Below are 10,851 nucleotides of genomic sequence, written 5' to 3' on the forward strand. Positions count from 1 at the left end.
TTATGTAGATAGGAAAATAGGAAGGGAATGTAAACGGAATAGAAAAGCTCAAAAGTTTTTTATCCAATGGCTCAGACTTTGTAAATGGATGCTTGACAGCATAGCTAATGTAAATCGTAACTTGAATCGGAAATAAAATCTCGTCCGGTATATACTCATCTTGGTGTTGATACGTCGGGTTTTACGTTGTCACTGTATACGTATTCAAGCAAGTCTCATCAAAAGCTTTTAGAAGAATGGCCATTCGCACTTTGATCCTGATTCCAAAACGTATTCCAATCTCCTCTTCTGGTAAAGCTTCGAGATTTCTTTATCATAAACAGACTGCTAGTTAGTATAATAAGTAATATTTCATGAAGCTGTACAAGAGTGTGCTCAAAATGTTTTGAGACATATTTTATCAATCAAGGGAACATGAAAAAAAAAATGGACTTGTATTAACTGGAACTGATTCATAAAGTTTTCAAACAAAAAGCTTATCATAGAAGTCGTGTCGAAATTCATCAGAAACTACTAGAAGTACCCAAAAGATATTTTAAACTTGCCTTAGATGATGCAGGAATTCAATTTTAAATATAAAATATGAAGGTCTTTTACACAAACAGCAGACAATAATAAATTACACTGTATGATGCAAACTAAATAATACAGTACGACACTCTCATTCAATCATTGTATAATAACAACACGTTGATGGATGAAAAACCCACTCACCTAAGGACCAACACATCTTATTAGCAAAAGAGAGGAAATAAAAAAATTACGTCCAAAGTCCAAACTACAACAACAGTGATGATGCAGTAATGAATTGCACATCACGACCCAATAGCTCAACTTCCAAAAGGAATAAATACACATGAAAAGGTTATATAGCTCTCTCTCTCTCTCTCTCTCACACACACATGCAAAAACGAATCTATGAGTACGGAGTGATCACAAAGGCAACGAAAGGGTTCTCTGGTTTCCGAGTGTTTGGGGTGGCTTTATCTCCCATGAGCTAATCTGGAGTGCTTCTTCTGAGATGATGAAAGGCAACGAGATCTCGTGGATCATCAAATCCCCGCAAAACGGGCATTCACTGGCTATGGCATCATCCAATTTTGATCGAAGCTGCAAAGAAAAACCACCAAGGAAAAACAAAAATAAACACTAAGCCAAAGATCACTCATTCAACCAAATCAACAAATGATTATAAACCAGAGCGGCCAACAATTCGAGCGCTAGGCCATTATCTCCCTCACTCTAATTAATAACTAAGCTATATACATAAATCAATCAATATTTTCTCAATGTTGATGACCCACCCTAATGACTTGTTAGTACTAATTTTACACTTTCGGGTCTAATATAAAGCTGACCTTATCTTCTGGAGCCATGTTGGTAATGGAGTCCTCGTTAAGACTGCCGTTTGAATCCTTCCTAGCTTCACCACCCAGTAATGTAATTTGCTTCTGTAGGTCTAGTATATATTCGGCCTGCAAAACCACCAGAGATTTCAATATACATAGTAAAACAAACTATGAACAAAGAAAAGGAATAAAAGTAGCGAGGTACTTGAGATTCAGTTGTGCATCGAGTGACGTGGGCAATCAGGCATTGGGAATGAAAGGCGTGGCCGCATGGGAAGACATAGAAGGGTGCCATTGGTCCCACTGACGAGTATCCTCGGGCCATTTGGTACTCTCTGTCCACCGTTAATATCTTACGCTTACATCCCTTCAGTAATAATATTTGCAACTAGTTAGGTCTTGGTCTTGGAATAAATATATAATCAATTGAGTAACAGAGATTAGATGAGTTATACCCCACATTCTTCCTCGCGCTCAATCACAGCATATCTTTGTGCAAGTGCGCTTATATCATTCCGAATATTGTCCGCGCCATGAGTCGCATCATTCATCTCTTGTTTCAGAGTTTCAATTTGCTTGTTATAATCCTCTAAAGACGAGCAAATCGCTTCCTGCAAAACATTGATAAAATAATAAAATAAAACAGAAAGCGTGGGTATGACTTAAAAACATTGACCAAATAAGAGATGATATGAAAATGTTTGTACCTTGAAGTCGTCGATCAATGCAAAGTCGGGAAAAAATGGTAAGATATCCTCGATTTTCAAAAGGCCATCAGTTTCTTTGAGAAACGCTATTGCTTTACGTATGTTGTCTCTTTTAGCACCCTTTTCCTGTTCGATGACATGTTTGGCCACCATCAGCCAAAGCTTCTTCCTCAGCTCTTCGTCATCCTCAACCTTGTCAGCTTCAGCCATAGCAAGCTCAGGGTCAACCTGATCCATAAGATTGACAAGTGCCATCAAGAGACAGAAATGCAAGATAATGTTCCAACTGAAGAGCCAATAGACAAAAAAAAAAACCTGTAGAGCAAGAGCAACAGCCTCTTCATGCATAGACATCATGCTGTATATATGAACACATGCACGCATTCTTTTTTCCTTAAGGCAAAGTCGTAATGCGTACTTGGGATCGTAGAAGAAATCAGGGCTGTTTTCCCGTCCTTTCCCAAGCTTGCATTGAAGGAACCGAAGTAGTGCACTGTCATCTTCCTGGTCACAAAACAAAAATCAAAGTACAAAAAAATTTAAACTACTTATCATTCGCTAGTTAATGAAGTTTAAAATCAACTCCAAGGCAACAATAGAATATGTGCCAGTTACTCTCAATCCGGGTAAAACCTTGCTTCATTACTTTCACACCATTTAATATTGATTTATCAAAAATTCAAAAAGATACTTCGCACTCACGGAATGTGTCTGCACGTTTCTTAGTTCCGGACTAGAATTCAACAGAAGTTTCTGTTAATCAACTCTTGTAAATGTATAATTCCGATTAGAAGGATCGGCAATATGGTATATGAGATTTGAAACAGTACTGTGATTTTATTGATAGGTACTGAATTTTATTGATTCAGTATATGCGTATATATACACATATGAGAAGCTACTAGAATAATAAACTACTTCCTGATATTCAGGGATTTATCAGACTAATACACGACTACAAAATAATATCTTATTGCACAGAATCAGAATAATAAATAATAATATCTATCTTTTATGGCCAACAGTTTATAGTATAAGACTGCCAACCTGCTTAGCATACAATGAGAGAAGTAAGTTGTGGACTCCAGGGTCCTCATTATGTAAACGTTGAACACAATATTCCAGATATTTGATAACTTCATGGGTTTCATTCCTGCGTGCAAATTAAAACAAACAAACAAAATTGATACCGTAAATCATACGAAAGAATCACATAATACATTGCGAATCATAGGCAAAGGATATCATGCATACTTGTAACTGATTAAAAACAATTAAGAAAAATGAAAAAAAAAAACTGATTAAATGTGAAATTTTGGTTCTACATTACTTTGCATGAGGTTCACTTGAATAACGCATCATTGCTGGGATCAGCTTCCTCGGGTTGAGTTTCTTTGTAGTCATCCAGGACTCTACAGTTTCATAAGCATCAAGCATGATAAGCTCTGGCCCAAACTTGTACTGTAATATGACAATGATAAAATATCATACTACGATAGAACATCGCGTGGTCGTAACAAGTATTTATTTCAAATTTTCAGACTTTCGCTTTACCTGAAGGTCTATTGAAACAGATGGCTTTTGAAGCACTTCCAAAGCTTTTTTTGCTTCTCCTTGCTAATGTCAGAACCCAAAAGGAGAAAAAAAATATTATCAACAAACAAATTAGTTAACATGCCTAAGACAGAGAAATGAGGTGATAAGGATGTGATACGCCCTAGGTCAACTTGATACGAACTGAAATTGGTTTTCTTCATTAAACAGGAATTTACAAAAGATATCGGACTTTCGAGAGGTCCGTGCTCTCCAAATTGAACTAACTTCCTAACCAAATCTTTACAATTCTTTTCCGATCCCTTTTTCTTTCCTTTCACCTCTTATTTATACTAAGTAAACGGCCTATCTAACTAATAATACGTAATTACAATATTACCCTTACGGTCCTAACAATACCGCCCCCCTAAAAGACCACCTTGTCCTCAAGGTGGTGCTTAAAAGCTTAATTTTTTTATTTTTTTTTATTTTTATTTTTATTACCAGCCCATCTGAATTGGCCCAAAGGCCCAATTAGGTATTCTAACCTAGGGGTCTTCTTATTTCACCAGCGTTTGCTCTCCTCCTTTTTTTTTTTTTTTTTTTTTTGCGTTTGCTCACAGGATTCCCCAACCGCCTGCACCGCCGGAATGACGCCGCCGCTCTTCTTCTTCTTCTTCTTCTTCTTCTTCATGTTCCCATCTAACTTGCGAAATGTAGCAGCGAATCTCTTGAGTTCAGCCATCGTCGCCGGATTCTTGCCGCCGTTGCCGGAGTCCTGCCATTGTCGCCAGCGTGATGCACCATCGCCACTTCTTCTCCGCTTCTTCTTCTTTTTACTTTTCTTTTTCCTTTTCGTTTTGGTTTTCTTCAGCCGGACTTTCCCGCGCCTTCTCGGGCAGCACACTCCTCGCCACCTCCGCCTCACACTCCGACGAACACCAGGGAAATGAACTAGAGACTTCTTCAAGACTCGAAGTCTTGATTTGGCGACTCCAAACGCTTGAACGTCGTCCAGCCACGCGGTCACTACAGCCGCGCCGTTTTCAAGAGGCTGAGGACTGAGTTCCTCGTCGCACACAACTCGCGCCGCCGGTGCGTGCTCTCGAACCCCTAGCACGCCGCCTCCGACGTTCTCGCGTGTGACTCTCGTCGCCGGTGCTGGTTCGCGAAACCCTAGGCCGTTTCCTCCACCGTTCTCGCGCACCTCGGATCTAGATCTGAGAATTCCGTCGCCATCTAGATTCATGCTCGACGTGGTCGCGCGTTTCGTCGCGTCTCTGTAGTTCACCGGCGCCACGAAAGCACTATCCGGCGCGAGTCGATCGGCGTTCTTCGGCGCCGTCGCGTGTTCCGGTGCGACTCGGTCGCGATTCTCCAGCGCCGTCTGACTGGTTTGCGTGGTCTGTAGAACTCGCTCCAACCGATTCGTGAGATGAGCGAATTTATCGTCTGAAATGCACTGGAACTCGTCGAATCTCGCCGAGACCTCGTTCCTCATTTCTTGCTGAGTCGTTTGCACGTCTTGATTCGCGTTCTTGATCTGCTCACGGATCGATCCGGTTTCTCCTTCTACGACCTCCGATCTCGCCGCCGTGTTCTTCGATTTGGTTTGCCAGTGAGGTACTTGCACCACCGGCGGCGGCTGAAAGTGGTCGAGAACGCAGAGCTTCCATTCTCTCCAGGATATGAATCGTCGACGACGATCCTCCCATCAGAACCACCGTAGCGCATATCCAACCATTGAATCTTCAGCGATATCTAACTTCTCATACTCTGAATAATCGTCGACAGAGAAGAAGTACTCCAGCGATGAAATCCAGCTCGCGGATTATGGCCGTCGAAGGTCGGAATCTGATTCCACATCCTCGAGATCGTCACTGCTCTGATACCAACTTGATACGTCCTAGGTCAACTTGATACGAACTGAAATTGGTTTTCTTGATTAAACGGGAATTTACAAAAGATATCGGACTTTCGAGAGGTCCGTGCTCTCCAAATTGAACTAACTTCCTAACCAAATCTTTACAATTCTTTTCCGATCCCTTTTTCTTTCCTTGCACCTCTTATTTATACCAAGTAAACGGCCTAACTAACTAATAATACGTAATTACAATACTACCCTTACGGTCCTAACAGGATGCAGTGACCGGAATATAATATGGTCTATGTTAATCCACGAGACAATCATAGCTCGATCAGGTCATGAACAGTCGTATGTCTTAGGTTATAAAAAAAACAGTTACAATAATTAATAACAAAGCGCAACGGATTAAAGCACCTGAATATAATAGTGAACAACAATTTCGTACTGCTCCTTTAGACTGGCAAAAAATACCAGTTCTTCAACCCGACCATAGCTGCAATATATTGCTAAATCATTATTCGAATAATCTAGTCTAACTGGAAATAATGCTATTCATTGCGGCTTCTGCTAAAGAAAGCTATTTGAAGCTCTTTTCAAAAGGCAGTACAAGACATGGGATCTGGTAAGAAGTTACCTCTCCAAAAGTCTCATTGTTGTAGCCTCATCCAGTACATCCTTACAATCGCTAAGAAAAGCTCGGAACTGTTTTAGTATTGATTGGTACTCTGAATTGCTGTTATTCAAAGCAGTGTCATCTTCCAATAGAAGCCGATTTATCTGTAACGGAAATATAATTGAGTTTATCCGTAGCAGCAAAGTTTATCTCCAATTTATAAATGTCTTCAGTGCACCTTAGAAGATCTTATATATCTAATTGGTCACTCAGACTATTCAATTGATGCGCACATTTTGTTGGTTAAGACTAACGTAGAATGATCATCATCATAGAGTACATTTGTTGACAGTTAATTGGAACAGCTTAATATTTTTTGTCTCAAAGAAAAACTAAATGTATACAACATAAACAGAACAAAACAAAGACCCAGCAAGCAAGGGAACCATACAACATGTGAAAGTTGCATTGTAAGCTTTCGTTCAGATAGAAGATATAAAAAGGGTATGACTTTAGTGATATACCATATCTGAACTCAATCATACTGTTTACAGCTTGTTGGGAACATAGCTTAATCCAAAAAAAAAAAAAAAGCGCACCTTGTCCAGGTACAATTCAGTTGCCCATGTTGAGATCATTGTTATTTGGCATTTATCATCCTTAGTAAGATTATCAAGCTTCCGCAGTAAAAAAGTTCTTAGAGCGTCCTGCAAGTAAAATATATTTATTTAATCGTAGAAAATTCTCTTTCAAGATAAAAGAAAATACCAAAGAAATTATCCTGCATTTACCTGTTCATTCGCGCTAATGAACTTCAGAGTGATCTCCTCAAATGATGTTATATAATTTATCTGCAATAGACTTTCTTCATCATCACAAAGTTGTAATCTCCATTCAATAAAATGGAAATAACAGGTGAAAGTTTATCTGAACGTCAGTGTTATATAACGCTACTTAGGTAGAAAAATAAAAATAAAAAACACAAAAAATAAAAAGCATGGTAATGTTCTGCAAATCAAGACAATATGAGATAGAAGGTAGTCCGGGACATAAGTTAGATAGAAAATCACTCACTAGTGTGTGTGCATTCTATATTGGTTAAGGACTACACTACAAGATACAATATGGTTCTTTTCATTTGTTGGTTCATTTCATTTGTGAAAGTCATATACTTACTTTTGCATAGAAAGATGATGCCCTAAAGAAATCCTTCGAGGAAAATGCCTCTTCAGCCTGCACATATACCACTATTATTAGAATTTCAGGAAGATAAAGAATTTTAACTATGATGTGTGTTTCACTTAATCAGGACTGAAAATGACCTGCGATAAGTAGACTTGATCCCTTTGAAGTGGGTCTCGACAATTCGCTAACGCTGCAGCGTACACTTTCATGTCCAAATAAACCTTCCACATGTCACGGCCTTCGTCATTGACTGACACCTGCATTTTTTCTCCAAAGTCAGATTCATGGGAAAATACAAATATACTACATTGTGAACCTTGGGGGATTTCGAAAGACATCAGGCAATTAATCACGAGACGGAACCTGAAAAATAGAGCTCTGGTCATATGCATAGAACAATCCAGCAGTGGCATCGCTGCATAGTCCGATCACACCCCTCGAGCCAGACTCTGATGTCTGCTCAAATTGAAGTTCCTCTATCATTTGCTCACTGATTCTGTTTACAACCTACAAAATCACAACCCGGGAAATCAAGACAAATTTTTTCCTGAATATGCATGCATAAAATCACTGAAAGAAACACACGGGCCTTTGACACCTGTTAGATATCGGCAGAAATAGTCCCAATTTTAGTGCTAATCGCATGCATGGAATATTTATACAAGATGATCTAAACATAAAATGCTAATTATGGTTTATCAACACACCTTAACCTTATTTCCAACAAGAAGCAAGAAATGAAATTCGGACAGGCCCATAGAGCTGGGTTTTATGGATTCACTAGCTCCTTCGGATAAGGTTGAATAGTTAAAAAGAGACTTGTTTTCGACAAAGTTTTCATCCCCGTTTGGAGAACTGCAAAAAAAAATTCCAGATACTGAAGTTGGAAGAGGTTTTACAGGAATTACAAAAAAAGATTGAGGATCAATGATAATCAAAACTCCATGGAATCTCTGTAATGACGAATATGCGCGACCACTGGGGAAGTAAGAAATATGACGCTTAATTTATAACCAATAAAATAAGTTATTATATCCCTTTATCTACCTGTGCTGCGCTCCGAAGTTCAAACCACCGTGATAGACGCCAGCCCCAGAAAGCCATGCAAAATGTACAGCTCTTCTTTGCTTGATATAAAAATGCAACTCACTGGAAAAAGAAAAGGGGAAAAAAGGTAAGCTTGGCTCTAGACATATTTTGAAAAACAAAGACAATAGTATTGAAGCTATTGATGATAGCACCATATAAACTGTAACAAGAACCCTAAACTGAAATTGGATATTAAGTTCTCTTGATTTGGTCACCTAGTTCCAAATGGACAACCAAATTCAACCATAAACAAGGAAATTACCTGTTCGGAATTTCACCAGGTAGCTCCATGAAATGGACGGCACGATCCACGTAACTTGTAAAAACAGTCTATAAATGAATAAGAATTGATACAGCAAACAAACATAGAATCTGAATCAAAGGAATTGAACAAGCATAAAACGTATGCATATAATTCTAGGCTATTGTTGCTAAAAAGCATGAATCTTTCAGCTAGTAGGAAGAGGTTTAAAAAAATGTAGGACAATGTAGGGCATACTTTTAAAAATCTCAAACTAAAAAATCAGAAGGATAAGATAGTGCATTAATACTTGCATAATAAATAATCTTTTTACTTATAACTGATGATATTATACAAGTCAGCGCACCTCTAATGATTCAAAACCAGTGAAAGAATAAAGTCTCGAGGGAGTGACGGCCATCACATAATATCTGGTGCCACTTGGAATGCTAGTGGTTTCCATCTGCAAACGTTGAATTCCAAGAGAACAAATACAGTTAAGACGTGTACATGAATAAAATAAGTTGAGTGAATGGTGATTCTAAGTTAGTGGAAAGAAAACCTGGAGACCCATGAAGGCTTCAGGAAGTTCCGCAGCTACCAGTAACTCAAACAGAGACTTTATATACTTCTCCTTCTTATCTCTTTCGTCCACAAAAATCTCATACAGTTGCCCGTTGTCTGTACCGAGAATAACTTCCTTCGTAGAAGCTGGATTTAAACAAGCAATCAGATTGCAAACAATAGATCACCAAACGACATTTTAGAATGTTAGAATCGAGCCAAGAGACCAATAAACTCTACCTTCTGTGATGCTCTGTCTGTTCCAGGCCACGGCATTCACAACAAGACCTTTCAATTTGCCCAGAGGTCGAGGCTTGTTCCATTTCGCGTGTGTGTAGAACGTTTCAGCGCCAGAACTTCCCACAACTGTGGCGATACAATGGCTTCCTCCAGGATCGACAAAGACTCTGTGGATCGATGATTCTCCAGGACGGCCAGCCGAGAGATCAATGTCTAAAGCTCAAATGTGATTAGCAATTCGGAAATTAACAGGAAGTAAATTGCAAGTCATCTAAAACGTGATTATTTCATATTGAACTTCAACCTAGACTCTAACACCATTAAAACTGAACAATAACTTGCAACAAGTGAATCACCCAAAAAAATAAAATTCCGCAAAATTAAAAATCATCTCATACAAGAATTGAAACTATAGCTTGGGATGTGAATTGAATTCAGGGAAATGCAATTTCAGAACAGTACCATAGGAATCGCCAAGTCCGAAATCATGTCGTATGACCCAACCCTTGCTGGTTCCGATCACAATGACGTCGTTCCCGGCGGCCATACAGGTGACGACTCCTCGTCCCTTCGCCGCGTTTCTCTCGAGAAGATCGACCGTGAAAACTGGCCGTCCCTGGTCCATAGCTGAATCCTCGAAACCCTAGCCGAGACTCCAAAAAGTACTGGTCCGAGTAGGAAACTGGCCGGCGATCAATTCCGAATCCGGAGAAAGTCTATGGCTTTTTCTCATGAGCTGTTCCGATCAATCATCAGCAACAAACGTCGTCGTTTGGTTTCGATGGAAAAATTTGAGCGCGCTGGTTTAGAGGCGCAGGTTATATTGGGCCTAGCCCAACGGTAGGGAAGTACGTTGGCCCAATTCATTACTGTTTTTCTTGATAAATGTTTTAGAAATTACCCGATCTATCTTCTTTTAAACTATTGTTCTGTAAAGATCTTAATTCTCATTCGCCTTCTAGTTTTACAGGTTGATATATTTTTTTTATATATGTAGCTAATTAGGCCACTTTAAACAAAAACATGTGATTTTGGATCTAGCTTATGTTCGACAATTTTTAGTGATATAGCCAAAGGCTTATGTGACAATAATTAAGGTCTGATTTACCCTATTTTTATTAACAAATTCGTCACTTTTTCTCTCCTATTTTTTTCAAATAATTTTTTTTGCATCAAAACTTCAAAAATTCGTATCTTTCTCATACGAACTCGAAATTGAGTGATTTCAGATCCTACAAATTTGTGGCGTCGAGATCTTCAAAAATAGACCCATTATGTTTGATGAAAAATTATGTTTAATGCATCATATTTACGTTTTCATTTATTTTTTTTATAATTTCAAAAAATTTCAGTTATTTCCATATTTGAGGTAGTAACGTGATAATTCTACATCTATGGTATTAAACATGATTTTGTCAAACATAATGGATCTATTTTTGAAGATCTCGGTGTCACGAATCCGT

The 10,851-nt window shown here is 38.7% G+C and overlaps 1 protein-coding gene across 1 annotated transcript; it reads right to left on the minus strand.

Moving 5' to 3' along the window:
• Positions 1 to 546: 546 nt before the first annotated feature.
• On the minus strand, positions 547 to 10,185 carry LOC149408088 (zinc ion binding protein). Its single transcript, XM_089616218.1, has 23 exons — positions 9,851 to 10,185; positions 9,389 to 9,601; positions 9,147 to 9,295; positions 8,952 to 9,047; positions 8,606 to 8,673; positions 8,302 to 8,403; positions 7,962 to 8,109; positions 7,618 to 7,761; positions 7,392 to 7,511; positions 7,246 to 7,302; positions 6,861 to 6,920; positions 6,669 to 6,776; positions 6,091 to 6,233; positions 5,871 to 5,949; positions 3,611 to 3,673; positions 3,387 to 3,517; positions 3,104 to 3,209; positions 2,372 to 2,560; positions 2,057 to 2,284; positions 1,805 to 1,960; positions 1,555 to 1,716; positions 1,359 to 1,475; positions 547 to 1,110 (listed from the first exon to the last, which is right to left on the minus strand). The coding sequence occupies exons 1-23, from the start codon at positions 10,011 to 10,013 to the stop codon at positions 934 to 936; spliced, it is 2,979 nt and encodes a 992-aa protein (XP_089472344.1). The 5' UTR covers positions 10,014 to 10,185; the 3' UTR covers positions 547 to 933.
• Between the last annotated feature and the right edge of the window lie 666 nt (positions 10,186 to 10,851).

Source organism: Urtica dioica, chromosome 1 (genome assembly GCF_054948205.1).
Source record: "Urtica dioica subsp. dioica isolate 48M chromosome 1, U.dioica_male_clone48M_v1_H2, whole genome shotgun sequence".
NCBI lineage: Eukaryota > Viridiplantae > Streptophyta > Magnoliopsida > Rosales > Urticaceae > Urtica > Urtica dioica.